This window comes from Oryzias melastigma, linkage group LG12 (assembly GCF_002922805.2).
Source record: "Oryzias melastigma strain HK-1 linkage group LG12, ASM292280v2, whole genome shotgun sequence".
In the NCBI taxonomy this organism is placed as follows: Eukaryota; Metazoa; Chordata; class Actinopteri; order Beloniformes; family Adrianichthyidae; genus Oryzias; species Oryzias melastigma.
Window position 1 is genome coordinate 110,947 of NC_050523.1, and position 17,274 is coordinate 128,220.

The window sequence follows — 17,274 nt, forward strand, 5'->3', positions numbered from 1 at the left end:
GAGTTTTGATTTTTTTGATTAATTTGACGGATGGGCTGCACGGTGGCGCAGTGGTTAGCGCTCTCGCCTCACAGCGAGAAGGCCCCGGTTCGAATCCCGGCTGGGACCTTTCTGTGTGGAGTTTGCATGTTCTCCCCGTGCATGCGTGGGTTTTCACCGGGGACTCTCCTTGTGTAGGAGAGCATGTGTGTCAGTGTCTTTAAAATAAACTTTAGTGTCCAGGATGTTGTGTGTGTAAAATTTGGGTCCTTTAAATGTTGTAGTGTCCAAAAAATTAATTGATTCCTGATTGATGGTGGATTTTAATTTAATAGAGGGGTTGTGGTTATTTAATGTATCAATGAAGTCTTGGAAGTCCTGTTCTGCGTGAGTCCAAACTCCCCAGATGTCATCCAAATACCTAAAATAGTGCAATGGCTTTTTGGAGCATTTCTCCAATGCCTCTGCCTCCCATTCGGCCATAAAAATGTCGGCATAAGCCGGGGCGAATCTTTTCCCCATCGCCGTTCCCTTAATTTGAAGAAAAAAATGTTGGTCGAATTCAAAATCGTTTCGTGTCAAATTAATTTCTAATAATTGTAAAATTTCCTCATCAGGTCTCTGGGGGTCATGGAATTTATTAAAAATGTTTTTGATTGATCTAATTCCCTCCTGGGTGTTGATGTTTGTATATAAACTGTCCACATCAATAGTAAATAACAAAGAATTTAGGGGGACATTCAAATTTTTAATTTTCTCTATAAAATCATAGGTGTCTTTGATGTAGCTTTTGTGTTTTGTGGATTTAAAAAGTGATCAATAAATTCTGCCGACCTATAGGTCTCACTGCCGCAGTCTGACACTATCGGTCGGCCTGGTGGGATGACGAAGGGGGTGCTCCAGGAGGCTGCTTCCTTATGGATTTTGGGGAGAAGATAGAATTATGTGGCTCTGGGTTCTGAGCTGCCAATCAAGTAGTTCAGTTGTTTAGCAGCAATAAAGGTTTTATGATATAAGTTGTTAATGTTTCAGGGTAAATGGGTCTCTGTAATTGTTTGTAATACCTTTCATCCTCCAGTTGTCTATATCCCTCCCATAAATATGTTTCCGTTTCCATGACAACCACGACACTGCCTTTATCAGCTGGTTTCACAACGATGTTTTTGTTGGTTTTTAGTTCCGTAAGACTAGATTCTCTTACTTGGACAGGTTAGTTTTTGTTCCTTCTATTTTGAAATGTCTATCAAAGTATTTTAAATCTTTTTTGGTTAATTCCAGGACACATGAGGGGGGAGAATTGTCCAGTAGTCCAGCAAGAAGGTGAAAGGAAGTCCTTCCTTTGGGTGGGGCTTGAATTTTGAAAATAAGCCGTTAATTTGACCCTTCTATGGTATTTTTGTAAATCAAAAAATAAAGAAAGCTGAGGAGTGGTCAACCTGGTTATGTTCGTTAAGGTCATCACATGTTTAAACCCTCCTGAGAATATGGACTTCTGGGGCAAATGAGTTTAAAGGTATTGACCAATGTTGCATCATGGCAGCTGCTGTCTGAGGTGACCAGAGGAGGCCATCCTCCAACGTTTTGAAGTCACATCCTGGGAGATCACCTGACAGTTCCGACTCTGGATCACCTGCCTGTAACCACCAGAGGTATTCTGGGGTTCAGTGTCTTGCTCAAGGACACTTCTACACACGGCAAGGCGGGAACTGAACCTGCAGTCTTCTGACCAGAGATTGACTGGCCTACCGCTGCACCACAGCCACCCCAGACTTGAGACGCCTGCAGCTCTGGAGGACTCCCAGCTTCTGCTTCAGGACCAGGAACCCGGGAGTCCACCAGAACCGGGACTCTGCAGGACTCAGACGACCTCAGAAGCTGGGATCCCCTCTGCTGCCGTTTCCATGGTAACGGCTCACAGAAGCTCCACACAGGAGAGCAGAGCACGCCTGGATCTGCTTCATCACCTCCTCACAACATCACTCCTCCCATGCTGAGCAGCAGCAAGAGGGGGAGGAGCTTCTGTCAGCAGAACTACCACGAGGAACCAGAGCAGAACTTCTGCAGGAGGAGGAGGAGTCAGAGAAGATGAGCCGCTCCGGTGGGCGGAGCCACTCACCGATCATGGGCTGGATGATGGCCTCGGCCACCTTGATGAGCTGCTGGTAGATCTGGATGGACAGGTCGCTCAGCACCTGCCGGTACTCGGCCAGGTCGAAGTTCTTCAGGCAGTGCTCGTTCTGCTTGTCCGAGTTCTGGGTCATGAAGGCCTGAGGAGCACAGACCGGGCAGGTCAGGCGGGCGGAGGGGGCGGGGCCGCGGGCGGAGGGGGCGGGGCTCACCTCGTCTCCGCTGTACTGCTTCAGGCAGTGCAGCAGCCGGCTGGTGTTGGCCAGCCAGAAGGAGATCATCTCGAAGTCCTCGCTGTTCTTCTGCAGAGCGGTGCAGAACCCGTCAGAACCGAGCTGTCTGTGCGTGCGCCAGCGCGTGCGGACCGCTCACCTTCAGGACCTTCTTGATGGCGTTGATGGTGGAGGTGAGAAGAGACTCCACCTTCTGGTCGTCGTTGACGTGGTCGGCGTGGCGGATGCACATGAAGAGGATGTAGGCGGGCAGACAGGGGACGGTGGCGGACACCGAGCTGGGCCGCACGTCTGGACACAGATACACCTGTGAGGAGGCGGAGCTCCACTCAGCAGACCCCGCCCCTTCCTCCCCAAACAGAGGAGCCGCTTCATGCTCCTCATCATCATCATTCTCATCATTACATTTGTTAAAACCTGCAGGAAGCTTCTCCTGAAGAAAGACCAGTCCAGTCTGACCCCGCCCCTTCACAGATGCACTTTGACTCCGCCCACAGACACACCTGTGATCAGAGCCTTGATGAGGCGTGCTTCATCCTCCTTGCTGTACTCCAGCATTCCCTCAAAGTCCTTCTCCTTCCTCTGGACCGTCACCTGCCGGCTCAGCTCGGGTCTGGCGGAGACGCTCTGAGCGGCGGCGGCGGCGGCGGCGGCTGGAACAGGGACAGACGCTGTGAGACACGGCTGGCTCTGACCTCTGACCTGCTGCTTCTCTCTGCTCTGCTACCTTCCAGTTCCTGGACCTTCTTCATGTAAATCCTCAGCTGCTTCTTCAGCTTCCTCTCGTTCTTCTCCAGCTTCTCCACCATCTCCTTCAGATCCTGCGAGCAGACGGCGCAGACGTCAGAGGAACCTGCAGTGTCAGGCGGCGGCTGCAGGAGCATTCGGCCTGAAGGCAGCGCCTGCGGCAGATGCTGCCTCCAACAGGTGGCGTCTGCAGCAGTCGTCTGCAGACGCCACCGGCTGCAGCCGTTCTCACCAGGTTGTCGTTGGTGAGCCTGGTGATCTCCTGCTGGACGCTGTACTCCACCCGCGCCTCCGGGGACAGCGCGGCGGTGTAGTTGAGCAGCTCCTGCTTCTTCTCCAGGTCCTCCTTCAGCAGCTCGTTCTGGGTGTGAAGAGCCTCCAGCTCATCCTGATACTTCCTGGACTGAGACTGCAGCTGTGCCTCCAGCAGCCTGGAGGCCAGAGAGGAGAAACTTCAGTTCTTCTCGTTCTAGCAGCAGAACGAGGCTCCTCAGAACCAGAACCGGGTCTGAGGAGCCTCGACCAAACTTCCCCTGCAGGAGAACACCTGAAGAACCACACAGAGAGGCGGAGCAGACACCTGGACACTTGTTTGAGGCCCTGATAAGCCAAAGCCAGCTCGCCGTCTTCGTTCAAGCGGCACCAGTCCTGCAGGCGACTGGCGTCCGGCAGCAGAGGAGCAGAAAGACGGAGTGAAAAGCTGCACAGGAGGAGGCGGAGCCAGCGGAGGAGGACAGAAACATGAGGCAGGAGGAGGCGGAGCCAGCGGAGGAGGACAGAAACATGAGGCAGGAGGAGGCGGAGCCAGCAGAGGACAGAAACATGAGGCAGGAGGAGGCGGCCGGGTTCGGCGGCTCTTTACTCACTTGTTGGATTGGGTCAGTCCGTGGTAGTCGTGGTCTCTGCTGCGGTCTGGACCCCCATCAGGTTCCTGTCACACAGGAGAAGCGTGAAGACCCGCCCCCATCAAAACGCCGTTTCTAACATGTTCTTGTTCATTTTCCTGATGATGGAGGACGAACGTTAAGAAGTGAAGATGATCACAGCTGCCAGTGTTTCTGTGATAAAATCCTGATGATCAGGAGAGGACCAAAACCTGCCGTTTGTGATGGAGCAGCTGGAAGGGGCGGGGCCAAGTCTCCCTGCTCCTCCTCCTTCCTGCATCTGAAAGCTTTGATACACAGTTCTGACATTCTCAGCATTTTTTGCGCCGCTGTTTGGTTGGAGCTATAACTATGTGAGGGAGAGAGAGGAAGGGGGGCGGGGTTGCCAACAGTCCCGCTGTTGCATTCTACTGCTGCTGGTACTTTTCAACGCGCTCTGGCAGGTGAAGAAAATGATCTTAATTAGCACCTCCCAGCTTTAAGTCAGGGGAGGCAGAGTGGGAGGAGCTGGGAGGAGCTGGGAGGAGCTGGGAGGAGCTGGGAGGAGCTGGGAGGAACTGGGAGGAGCTGGGTCTGAGGTTCAGGTTTTTGTTGGACCTCGTTAGTCTTGATTTGGAGGCTTTGTTTGTTTTGGTCTTGAGCCGGAGCTGCTGACTCAGACGGTTGGGTCAGCAGTCTCCATGACGTATTTTAGGTTTGTCTGACGTTCCTGTGGTTCTGTGCAGAGGAACCAGATCTCCACAGAACCACAGTTTTCTGGAAACGGTAAGTTTCTGCAGGACGGCGTCGGATGGACTCACCGTGTTCTGGCTGTTCTCCTCCTGCTGGGCCCTGCTCACGATTTGGGTCCTCAGGATGAGCACCTCTTCCTTGCGGGCGTCCAGCTCCTCGTTGGCAGACTTCAGCTGGCGGAGCAGCAGGTTATAGCCATCCTGCAGCTCGCCAGACGGGCCGTCCGGCGCCGCGCGCTCGCTCAGCGCCTTCCTCAGCTCGTTCAGGTCGTTCTTCAGCTTCTTGTTCTCTGATTCCAGCTCCTGTCTCTGCAGGGAACCAAAGCGGTGAGTCTCTCCTCACAGGTGACCCACAGAACCTCAGACGTGACCCAGAACCGTTCTCTGAACAGTGATGGTCCTTCAACACTTCCTGAACGACCCAGATGCTCTCTGCAGTCTGAACCATCAGTGACGACCTGAAGACCTACCAGCAGGCACATGGTGGAGACCTGACCCTGATCCAGGACCAGGATTTAGGGACCCTAATCCTGACCCTGATCCAGGACCAGGATTTAGGGACCCTAATCCTAACCCTGATCCAGGACCGGGATTTAGGGACCCTAATCCTGACCCTAATCCAGGACCAGGATCCAGGGACCCATATCCTGACCCTGATCCAGGACCAGGATCCAGACCCTGCTGGACCCGGCTGCTCTGATCTCCCTCTGATCTTCTCTTTCCTCCTACAGCAGGTTCGAATCTTCAAACATCAAAGTGGAACAGACTTTGGAGTTCTGTACCTTCAGGTTGTCGTAGGCCAGATCTGCGGTCTCCTGCTCAGAAACTGGACTTCTTGGTTCCGAGCCCTGAAGAAAGAAAGCGAGTTACGGTGTGGAGAGTTTAGGAGGCGTTCTGCGGAACCGTCTCGGGGTGAAGAGTCCACCTTGCGCCTGGCGAGCTCCTCCATCTTGTCCAGGTTGACCTGCAGCCGCTTCCTCTCCTGCTCCAGCTCCCGGACCCTCTTCTGCAGTTTCAGGAACAGGCCGATGTCCATGGCGGCCTTCTCCACCCCCAGCTCCTGAACAACCACAGTCAGCGACTTTCACACCCCGGCACAGAGCTCAAGCTCCTCCCACTTACATCCACCAGCTGGACGGCGTCCTCCGTGTCTCCCACCTCTGAGGTGGAGACGGACGGGTAGTTGGAGTCGGACTCCAGGCTGCTCTGATTGGACGGGTTCCTGCGGTGTCCGGGATGGAACTGAACGAGGAGAAGCTTCAGTTTTCAGAGACCTGCTCCTGGATCTCCACCAGGAGTCCAGACTCACCTTGTTCAGGCTCAGCTCCTCCTTCAGGTTGTCGTAGCGCTGCTCCAGCCTGGAGAACTCCTTCAGGAGGTTCTGGTACCGCTGCCGCTCCTCATCCAGCTCCGACTGCAGAGACGCACTGCTGAGCTCCACTGTGACGCACACATGCACACGCACGAGCACACCCCCACACACACAAGCACACACACACGCGCACACGCACACACATTCAGAGAGAAGGTTTTTGGGTTCAGTCTCAATTTTCCTCTCAGAACTTAAAACTGACAGAACTCGCGCAGGTTCTGATCCGTCCGGACTCTGGAGGTGACCGCTCCCACAGGTGTGAGCCTCACCTTTGCTGTTCGAGGTCTGCTGCTGGATCTGCTGGTTGAGCTCCTCCTTCTGGCTTTTTAGCAGAGCGTTCTCCTCCTGCAGCTCCTCCACCCTCTGAGGACCAAGAGGAGACAGACCTGAACCTCTCTGACCTCTGACCTGCAGAGACTCCTGGCCGTTCTCTTCACCTGTGAGAGCTCCATCTTCTCGCTGACGTGCTCCTCCTCCAGCTTCTTCCTGCTGGCGATGGCCTCCTGCAGCTGCTGCCGCAGCCGCTCCAGCTCCTCCTGCAGCTCCCGGCCTCCGTCGCTCTGGTGGCTGCGCACCTCCTCCAGCTCCTTCTGCAGCTTGGAGACCTCGGAGCCCAGAGTGGTGTTCACCGTCACCAGCTGCTCGTTCTGGACCTTCAGCTCTTTGGTCTGCACACAGGTCCAGGTTCAGGTTGTAGCTGTGATCAGTGTGCACGTGCATGTGTGTGTGCGTGCACGGTCACCTGATCGTCCATCTTCCTCTGCAGCTGCACGATCTTCATCTCCATGCCCGTGTTCAGCTTCTTCAGGTGTTGAGCGGAACGAGCTTCGATCTTCAGCTGCTTCAGTTGCCGTTTGGCCCGCATGCACCTGAACGCACCCTGAATGACCACGGCGGCGGCGCGCGCACGTCGGAACGTCCTTCTCTGCAGCCAGCCGCGCACGTTCTTCTGGATGATCATGGCCTTGTGGTGCAGCAGGAACTGCAGGAGAAACGTGCACGTGAAGTCCAGCAGAGCTCGGGGGAGGGGCACTTCAGAGTTCAAGGGTCAACAGTGATGATGTCACTTCCTTTACCCCCCCCCACACACACACACACACACAGAGTCATGCAGAACAGTCTGGAGAACACAGACGTTCTCTGCTGCAGCTTCAGCTCCTCAGGATCTCCTGCTGACACCTCCACACACACAGGCCTGAGTCTGTGGGTCTGCTGCCTCCTGCTGGTGTGGAGCGTCTCTGCGGCGCCTCCTCTGGTTTGCTGCTGGAAAAGTCTCAGAAGAACCAAATCAAAGATCCTCTCTGGACGACATCTCACTTCTGCCTGATATCAGAGAAGCTTCACTGGACCCTAAAGCTACGAGTGAGAAGAAGGCGGAGCCTGAAGACGTTCCTGCTCCTGAAAGCCTCTTTGAGGAGCAACAACAGGCTCTGGGTCGTCTCGATTATCTACTGGTCAGAAACATCTGACCTGCAGGGGAAGATCTTAATTATCCTACAGTTCTGCACGAGGAACTCTGAGGAAACCTCGAGGTAACCCCGAGGAACTCTGAGGAAACCTCGAGGTAACCCCGAGGAACTCTGAAGTAACCCTACTTTCACCCTGGTTTATTCCTGGAACAGAACCTGGTTCCATACCTCCCAGTAGATCCTGCGGGTCAGCGTTCCTCGGGTGAACGCCTGGATGGTGACCACGGCCCGCCTCTTCCTCAGGTAGGCCCGCCTCTCTCTCACCATGCGGTACTGTTTCTGGCAGAACAGGGCGGCCCGGCTAAGGCGTAAGAACTCTGCGTACCTGAAGAATACCCAGAGGAATCCAAAAACCTCATTCTTGAAGGACCCGGATGGTTCTGGAGTTCAGGTGACCCAAACAGGAAATGAGGACTGACCTGCGGGCCAGGTAGCCCCGCCCGTATCTTTGCAGGGTCAAGGCAGATCTGCGGATCTTGCGGTACCGGATCCTCTGCAGCCAGCCCCGAACCGTCTTCTGGATCACGATGCAGGCTGAGCGGAACTTATCGGCCCGCAGCTTCTCCAGGTATGCCACCTGACCGGCCCGGAAGAAGATCTTCGTCTTCCCAAACTGGAACATGTCGGGTTCCTGACGGACACACAAAGGAACGTGGATGCAGCCCCCAGACCATCCCGGGTCTGTCATGAGCCCGGTGGTCCGGTTCACAGAGGTTTTCACTGACGACACACACTGAGCTGTCGTTGTGTACCTATGCCTTACAGTGAGTGAGCTGTCGTCGTGTTCATACAGAGCACACTAAGCTTTCGTTGTGTAACCGTAGCTCACAGTGAGCTGTCATCGTGTACCTGTAGCTCCCACTGAGCTGTCGTTGTGTTCATACAGAACATAATGAGCTGTCGTTTTCCCACAGAGCACACTGAGCTTTCGTCGTGTGCTGGTAGCTCACACTGAGCTGTCGTTGTGTACCTGTAGCTCACACTGAGCTGTCGTCGTGTTCATACAGAACACAGTGAGCTGTCGTTGTGTTCCTGTAGCTCACAGTGAGCTGTCGTTGTGTTCCTGTAGCTCACACTGAGCTGTCGTTGTGTTCCTGTAGCTCACAGTGAGCTGTCGTTGTGTTCCTGTAGCTCACACTGAGCTGTCGTTGTGTACCTGTAGCTCACACAGAGCTGTTGTCGTGTTCATACAGAACACAGTGAGCTGTCGTTGTGTTCCTGTAGCTCACAGTGAGCTGTCGTTGTGTTCCTGTAGCTCACAGTGAGCTGTCGTCGTGTTCATACAGAACACAGTGAGCTGTCGTCGTGTACCTGTAGCTCACAGTGAGCTGTCGTTGTGTGCCTGTAGCTCACAGTGAGCTGTCGTTGTGTACCTGTAGCTCACACTGAACTGTCGTTGTGTGCCTGTAGCTCACAGTGAGCTGTCGTCGTGTTCATACAGAACACAGTGAGCTGTCGTCGTGTACCTGTAGCTCACAGTGAGCTGTCGTTGTGTACCTGTAGCTCACACTGAACTGTCGTTGTGTACAGCAGTTGTTTCTCACCTTGATCAGCGTCTCCAGTAGGTTTTTACACACCAGCTTCTTATCTGCAGCGGTCATGTCGGACCGCTTCATCAGAACCCGGTACCGGCTGAAGAACTCCAGGTACGTCCACCTGCATGCACGTGCACACACACACACACAGAGTCACATGATTCCAACAGCTGGCTGTCTGTTGAGAGCAGGCAGCCGAGGATGAAGAAGAGTTCTGCTGAACTTACCTTGACGGATACCCAGCGGCACTGATCCGGATGGTCTCCAGAACTCCACAGGCCCGGAGCTGCTGCACAGCTCGCCGGGAATCGAACCTGAGTGGACACAAACATTTGAAACCTGTAAGAAGCTTCAGGATCCGAGACAACCAGCCGCTCACCTCATCTTTCTGCCGGACATCAGGACGGAGAAACGGCCTGAGCTTCTGCTGCGGCGGCCCGGCACCATGTGACCCGATTAGATTAACTAGAACTTCACATTCCTCACAGACAGCACATCCTGTCTTCTTCTGAGAAACTCAGGGGTCATGAGGAGGCAGCTGATTGGCAGGCATGTGATGATGTCATCATGACCGACAGAAGACTGCTCGGAGCTTATGTGAAAGTGTGTTTTTGTGTGAACTACATTTCTTTCTGATTCTGCATCTCTGCTCACTCTTGCTGCTTTACGTTGCGTTACGTTTACGGTAGTCCCGCCCCTTTTCAGCCGGATCACTACCTGGAGCGGTGACTGTTGATCTGACTGTGTTGAAACCACACGTAGAGAGATCGGATCGATTTCTTTCATAGGTTGTATTCCCGCCTCCACGTCTAGGTTGATGACTCTCCGTCATGACGAGCTTCACTCTCACTGCGGGAACCGAGTCTGAATGACGCCGCTTTCCACCGCTACCTTCATGTCATGTGACCCAGTTTGACGACTTTCTGTCCGGTAGAAGTCAGAGGAAAGATAAAAATAAGAATTTAACTAGAGGAACTTTTAGTGGATAAGAGTTAGTAAATAAGGACATAGATGGTTCAGGCTGGAGGGGGCGCCCTCCCCGCGCCGCAGCAGCACTCCGCCTATTGGCTAGCTAACCGCCCAGCGCCAACCGTGTTCGGCGTGAACTCGGCTTAATGAGATAAACCACAGACCACGACCGTCTGAGGTTTCCGTCATCTCTGTTCTCAAGAGGTCCTGGTCATCTCCAGCTTTACAGCCAGAGTGACCCTTCCTTTGGTTTGGATCAGAACCAACAGACAGAACCAGAACCGGGCAGCAGCAGACTCACGAGAAGGCCTCCTTGAAGTCATTGGGTTTGATGCAGCGGACGTAGTGCGGCGTGGTGGCGTTCAGCGTGTCCATGAGAAGGTGCAGAGAGGAGCGGAACTGAAACACAGATGCCCATCAGATCCAAACTCCAGAAGGTTCCGGATCCCGGAGGACCTGCCAGCTCACCTGGAGCCCCACAGACTTCCTGTGCTCCTTGTTGGGGGCTTTGGGACTGGGCTTCAGAGCTCTGACGTTGACTCTGGAGGGCTTGGACGAGGGGGGGGCGTCATCCTTGTCCAGAAACAGGTCAGCCACCATCTGAAACTGAAACAGGAAGACGGTTTGCTCCAGACCCAGAAAGGAAACCAGAAGATCTCTTAAGCCTGGACTCCAGCACCAGAGGTGACCTCTGAAGGAACCAGAGAGTCTCAGACTGAACCGACATCGAGAAAGTTCCAGAAGAAACACATGATGGAAGGAAACTCGTTTTTGTGTGTTTGTCCTGATCTTCAGTCAGGATGAAGATGACGAGTTCAGAGTCTGGAGATCTTCATCAGGGTCTGACTGAAGGAAACGTCTAAGGGGCCGGCAACGTCATGGACTTCCTGAAGACCATCCAGGATGGTTTTTGTTAATGAAGGAAGTTCTGGATCAGTCCAGGAAGATGGAGATGGTTGATCTTCATCCTAGATTATCTGCAGGTTCCATTCTCAGGACTCCAGCATCTGACTCCACAGCAGGTCTGCTCCTGTAAGCCATGGGGCTCCCTCCAGCAGAACCTCCAGCAGAACCTCCAGCCGAACCTCCAGGAGAAACTCCAGCAGAACCTTCAACAGGATCCTGGTTCCTACCTGGCTGGCTTTCAGAATGTTGATCTGCTCTTCATACACCGTGTCTCGATTCTTCTCCAGGAAGCCGTCACACTGGTACTCCACCTGCAGACAGAACCGGGTCCAGGTGGGATCGGGTTCTTCAGGGACCGTCCTCCTCCAAAGACCATGGATGTTGGGTGTGACAGACTCTCACCTTGTCAGCAAAATGGATGACGATGAAGGAGACGTTGGACATTCGAGGTTTCTGGAAGTGTGCGCTGCTGGAGTGCTGCTTGTAGAGCTTCTGGGCCCAGTTCTGGTCCGTTCCCTTCGGAACCTGAAAGAGGGATTAAAAGCAGATGAGCATGGAACAACTGAAGACACATCCTACAGACTGAGGGCAGAGCTGCGTTCATGTGTGAAGTAAACTTCACTAGCAGACCCAGGACTGAGCCCTGTGGAGCTCCACTACGAGTTCAGGAACCGAGCAGTACCTGAAGGTCCAGAGTTCTGGAGGGTCTCACCTTACACTCCTCGTCCAGCAGGTCTAGGATTCCGAGGCGAGCCTCAATCAGGTCGATGCAGGGCTGGTTGTCGTGGAAGTCGATCAGAGTCCACGGGATCTGCTCCTTCATGTACTCCTCCTGCTCCAGTTTGAAGACATGCTGGAGGAGGACAGGAGCAGAGTGAGGATGAGGACGAGGAAGAGGAGGCGGAGCAAGGAGGAGCGACGGCAGAGCTGGACCCTCACAGAGTTGAACTGCTGCTGCAGCTTCTCGTTAGCGTAGTTGATGCAGAACTGCTCAAAGCTGTTCACCTCGAAGGTCTCGAACCTGCAGAGACACACGCAATCCTGACACCTTAACCACCGACGGAGGGGGCGGGGCCTAGAGCGGCAGCCTACCCGTAGATGTCCAGGACTCCGATGAAGGAGTGCTGCTTGCTAGAAGTCTGCAACGCCTTGTTGATGTGCTCCACGATCCAGTCGAACAGCCGAGCGTAGATGTGCTTGGCGAGCGCGTCGCGCGCATTCACCGCCTGCTTGGCCGCCATGCTCTTCACGTAGGTCTCGGATGCCGTCACCAGTTTCCTGTGGCAGAGCCAGTGCTCCATCTGCTGAAGCTCCACCCCCAGGAGTTTACAAAAGCTCTGGAGGTGGGCGTCGTCTCTCTGCCACATAAACACGCCTCCATTACAATCATCCCATGAGCCTGGAGCTGCGGCGCGCACGACCACGTACCGAGATGCGGCAGGATTCTCCGTCCCGCTCCGAGCAAATCTGGATGTTCCCAAGATGAAGGATGGAGGCCACGATCTTGAAGATGCTGCTCTGACTGCTGTCCTTGATCCCTGCAAAAACACCGGATCCCTGTTCACACGTGCAAACCTCAGGAAGGGTTAGGAGGACAAACGTTCGGACGCTGCCCTCCGTCAGAGGGCGGGGTAATGCACACTCCATACAGCCTCACCAGGGGCAGGGCACCAGGACCACCCCATCCCAGGAAGGGAAGTGAAATAATTACAATAACATTTATCTTAATTTAATTTCAAGGGGGGCATCCAATTTGGATGCCTGTCAGCTGTTTCCTGGGGAGGAGTTGGTTAGGTTTAGGGCCCACCCCCCCGGGGAAAGATTAGGTTTAGGGGTTCTGGACCGGGTTTGGATTAGGAGAACCTCCTCTGGGAGGGATGCTAATCCAGGGGGCAAAGGGCAGCCGCTCGTTGAGGCCGTGTGGGGAGAGTGTGTCCAGCTTAGGGCACGTGTCAAAGTCAAGGCCCGGGGGCCGGATCCGGCCCTCCGAGTAATTCTATCCGGCCCTCCAGATCTTTTTATTGTTATTAATGACCCGATGTTATCTTGAGCTCATTTCTAACTTGTATAATTGTGACAAAATATGTTTTTATGGAGAGTAAAATATTGAAAGTTATTTAATGTTTAAGTTGATTTATTCTGGAACAATATTCCTGCATTTTTATGATTCATAATTATGTTAAAAAGTTACAGTTTTAAAATGTACTTTTTGAGTGTTCAATAAATGTTTATTATGTTCGGCCCGTGACCTCAGGTGTTTTGGATTTTGGTCCCTGTGTGACTGAGTTTGACCCTCCTTGGTTAGGGAACGCGGTGAACTCGGTCTCTGGGTCTCTGCAGACCCACTCTGAGGGTCAGCCTGCAGAGACCAGTTCTACAGAGAAACTACATTTGAAGACCTTAAATCATAGACCTTAAAAATAGAAGCCATGAGGTCATGAAGCAGGAAGCAAACGAGTGTCCCAAAGTGAGAACCGCCCCTTCCAGGAAGAGTCTCTGCAGCTCCGCCCCCAGACCAACACAAGCACTTTCTCCACACAGCTGGCCGTGCTCAGAAAGACAGTTTAATTTCAAACTCACAATCCCGTAAATCTTTCTGTCCGGTCTCCAATAAATTCCTGCTCTAACAGGTGTTTGTGTATTTGTGTTGTGAACCAGTGTAGTGATGGGCGGGGCTACTAAAGGCAGTTGTATGGTATGTACATTCATCTCTGCTGAGGCCGGCCCTAGGTTGATGTTATAAAATGGAAGGCGGAGCCTCAGAGATTGAGGTTTCTTACCTCTGAGAAGGAAAAAAAAAACAAACAAAAATGTTTTCATATTTCATAATTTGTTCTTTAGTGTTCCAAAGGTACTATAGGATCATTTGGATACAGTTTACTCTGAGGCTGAAGAACATCATGGCATGAGTCCTGTAACATGAAGTTCCAACACACCAAACAGTTCAACGAAATAGGAGGGAAAAACATTTAACTCAAGAGATGAAAACATTTACAAATAGGAGATGAAGATGATTACCTGGTCATCAATGAATGCGTGGTTCTTTCTTGTTTTTAATTCTCCTCTATTTTAACCAATAATTGACCATTTTTATCAGTTATTTTGGGACCGATATCAATAGCTTGCTGTGACTTAGAACTGCAAACATATGTGTGCAACAGCGCCCCCTGCTGTGCAGACAGTTGTTACCTAGTAGTGTGAAGGCCTCTCTGGTCTTTCGGAAGTCTTCAGCATCATTCACGCCTTCGATGAAGATGTTCTCTCCTAGAGAGGTGTACGTGAAGTCCTCTGCACTGGCTGGGGGGGATAGAGTGGTTAACAAGTCAGGCTCTGAGCTTAAATTCTTCATCCTCATCAAAAGCAACGGGATGCAAAGATCAGTACGACTCACTAAGGCCGAGGTCCCTGAACTCTGGAAGACTCCCCGAGGCACACAGCTGGTAGAAGATGTGGTAGTTCCTCTCATCTTCAGCCTGCAACACCAAGACACAAAGTGTTCAGCTCCTGGATAACAGGAGCCATCCCTTCAGGATAACAGGAGCCATCCCTTCAGGATAACAGGAGCCATCCCTTCAGGATAACAGGAGCCATCCCTTCAGGATAACTCCTCGATAACAGGAGCCATCCCTTCAGGATAACTCCTGGATAACAGGAGCCATCCCTTCAATAACCGGCCACATACTCACCTGGAAGACAACGCGAGACTTCTCCAGCAGGTAAGTCCTCATGTTAGCACCGATGATGTGGTAGTGTCTGCTGAAGCCGATCTGGATGTACTTCCCAAAGCGACTGCTGTTGTCGTTCCGTGTGGTTTTGGCGTTTCCAATGGCCTGATGGGAAAAAAAGTCAAAAGCAACAATGTGCTGTTTTTCAGACACTGAAATCCCAGTTCTAGCATGGATCCTCGTTGGCGTCCTCACCTCCATAATGGGGCTAGAGGCCAGAACCTTCTCCTCCACGCTGGTGTCGTTGGTGGAGCCGCCCACAGTGGCAAAGAACCTCATGGCATACTTGGCAGAAACCGTCTTACCTGCTCCAGATTCCCCGCTCACGATGATCGATTGGTTTCGCTCGTCTCTACAAAAGTACCACAGAAAAAGACGGTCACCAACTCTCTGATGACACGACTGTTAGCAAGCTCACTTGAGGGAGCTACATTTACAGAAAAAAAGACGATATTTATAGAAGCAAGATGCTTTGGACTGAATCTTTAGTGTCAGAATAAAGAGTACCCATCCCTCGAGGCTTCAGGTGTGGTTTACCTGTCTAACTTGTGACAGCAGGAATTGACACGACCAACCCCCTGTTGGAGTCTCATCCCTTGAAAGAGAGACCTGGGGGTTTGGTTTGGATCAGACCTGCCTGGTACTAAAACTGGCTGTTGGGACATGAGACTTGTTTAGAAGGGAACCAAGGGTGAAGCAAGAAGAAAGATACCGATCTAGATGAACTCTGAAACCAGTTTTCTACAGAGTGCTTGGAGAAAGACCAAGGAGTGTTTGGTGGATGAGAGGAAGGGTCTTTGTGTCTTCAGTCTGTACATGTGGACTGTGGTTGTGAGATGCAATGACGGTGATGAACATCGTCCCAGACCTGAACCTGAACCTGAACCCGGTTTTGTTGTTGAAGGTCTTTCCACAAGTGCAGAAGACATCATGACTTTAGGCTGCAGCTGGATGATCGGCTTTATGGTCGTGTCATCAGACTTTATCCTGGAAACTCTGGTGAAAGGAGAGCTGAACTCTCAGCTGACCATCTGGTGAGCTGGATCCATTGGTGGGAGAGATGCCAGAAAGATCCATGAGCTCCAAACTTGTGTTAAGGATCAGCTGGGAACATCAGAACCCATCAGATGGATCTGTAGCTGCAACCTCCACAAGAGCTTCAACCACAGTCTTGTTGTCCTCCGTTGCTGATGGACCTGACCAAAACTGTGGAACTGAGGTGGTTGGTACCTGCTGGTGCAGCAATCCTCAGACTGAGTGGTGGACTTCACATGAGAGAGAGGTTCTTAAACCAAAGACATGGATCCAAGAGGCCAAGCATCAGACCAAGAAGGGTCTGGATTTTGTGTCCCTGTCTGGATTGACATGTCTCTGCAACAATTCTGTGGAACGTAGGGGAAGCACCTCTACACCGGAAAGATGGGATGGTGGTTTGCTGCACAGATAACTATCAGTACCTGGTTCTCCACTGGAAAAAGTGCAATAGGATAGAGATGGGATATGAAGTTCAGCTGTGGGAAGGAATTCGAAGTAGATCTACAACTCCCTCCTGTCAAGAGGAGACATTATTACTAGTTTGAGAACTCCTGGAGACCTGGCCTCTTCCTGGGAAGACATTAGAGGTTTATCCGACCAGGGACTCAGTACACAGTCTAGAGAATATTCCTGCTTGGTAGGTCCTGGGCAGGGGGTCTTGGCATCCTTGCTAGCCCTCGTGTCCTTATGAGCCAAACCCAGAACCATCAAGAAAATGAAGGCATCAATGAATCAGCCCAACCTCTGACAGGTGTGGTTTACCTGGCCATTTGTTTGTATGCCTCCTCAGCCACAGCAAAGATGTGTGGGTCCATGTCGCCCATGTTCTGCCCACTGTAGGCGTTGATCACCTCTTCTCCATAGATCTGCAGGGACTCGTACGGGTTGATGGCCACAAGAACGATGCCTAAACACACAGCAAACCAACTCAACACAAAACACACAACACTTCATAACACACAAACACTCCCACAAGGCCTGCAGAGTGAGCCTCACTTGCTCGATGAGACTCCGCCCACTAAAAACCTGCTTTCCTAGTGGTCAGCAAAACTGATGAAACAGCTTCAGATGTGATGATCTCGAGTTCTCTGCAGAGGAGAAACTGTTCTACCAGGACGTCCACTTTATGGGGGAGGGGTACTGCAGGGTTTCACATTGTGTACTTGTGTGTACTGTTGTATGCTTCTGTGTACTTATGCGTACTGTTGTGTACTGCTGTGTACCTAAGTACACTATTCTGTACTAGTTTGTTATTTTGTACTGCTGTGTACTGTGGTGTATTGCTGTGTAAGACAAGGCAAGTTTATTTGTAGCTCGTTTCATGTACAGAAACAATTCAAAGTGCTTTACATAAAATACTAAAATAAATCAAAAGAAATAGTAAAAATGTGATCATTACAATAAAATTAAAAGAAAGTGAAAAGATTTTAATTTAAAACAAGCATAGATAAACTTTTGAATACATATTAATCAAATAGAACAGGTGAGTCTTTAACCTGGATTTAAATACACTGAGTGTTTCAGCTGATCTAAGGTTTTCTGGAAGTCTGTTCCAGATCTGT

At 51.9% G+C, this 17,274-nt stretch overlaps 1 protein-coding gene across 1 annotated transcript in view; it reads right to left on the minus strand.

Moving 5' to 3' along the window:
• The window catches only part of myo5b (myosin VB), a 28,509-nt gene that overhangs the window by 3,994 nt on the left and 7,241 nt on the right, over positions 1-17,274 (minus strand). Inside the window, exons 4-35 of the mRNA XM_024298650.1 lie at positions 16,475-16,619; positions 14,873-15,029; positions 14,639-14,782; positions 14,344-14,425; positions 14,142-14,249; positions 12,381-12,490; positions 12,045-12,310; positions 11,892-11,973; positions 11,665-11,805; positions 11,355-11,477; positions 11,180-11,263; positions 10,515-10,652; positions 10,348-10,445; positions 9,305-9,391; positions 9,087-9,198; positions 7,962-8,173; positions 7,711-7,867; positions 6,816-7,055; positions 6,511-6,741; positions 6,343-6,436; positions 6,011-6,141; positions 5,824-5,943; positions 5,627-5,761; positions 5,484-5,549; positions 4,771-5,010; positions 3,953-4,017; positions 3,319-3,517; positions 3,067-3,160; positions 2,843-2,992; positions 2,479-2,630; positions 2,319-2,408; positions 2,096-2,246 (exon numbers count right to left, since the gene is read on the minus strand). Coding sequence (XP_024154418.1) covers positions 2,096-2,246; positions 2,319-2,408; positions 2,479-2,630; positions 2,843-2,992; positions 3,067-3,160; positions 3,319-3,517; positions 3,953-4,017; positions 4,771-5,010; positions 5,484-5,549; positions 5,627-5,761; positions 5,824-5,943; positions 6,011-6,141; positions 6,343-6,436; positions 6,511-6,741; positions 6,816-7,055; positions 7,711-7,867; positions 7,962-8,173; positions 9,087-9,198; positions 9,305-9,391; positions 10,348-10,445; positions 10,515-10,652; positions 11,180-11,263; positions 11,355-11,477; positions 11,665-11,805; positions 11,892-11,973; positions 12,045-12,310; positions 12,381-12,490; positions 14,142-14,249; positions 14,344-14,425; positions 14,639-14,782; positions 14,873-15,029; positions 16,475-16,619 — 4,404 coding nt within the window. The remainder of the gene's footprint in view (positions 1-2,095; positions 2,247-2,318; positions 2,409-2,478; positions 2,631-2,842; positions 2,993-3,066; positions 3,161-3,318; positions 3,518-3,952; positions 4,018-4,770; positions 5,011-5,483; positions 5,550-5,626; positions 5,762-5,823; positions 5,944-6,010; positions 6,142-6,342; positions 6,437-6,510; positions 6,742-6,815; positions 7,056-7,710; positions 7,868-7,961; positions 8,174-9,086; positions 9,199-9,304; positions 9,392-10,347; positions 10,446-10,514; positions 10,653-11,179; positions 11,264-11,354; positions 11,478-11,664; positions 11,806-11,891; positions 11,974-12,044; positions 12,311-12,380; positions 12,491-14,141; positions 14,250-14,343; positions 14,426-14,638; positions 14,783-14,872; positions 15,030-16,474; positions 16,620-17,274) is intronic.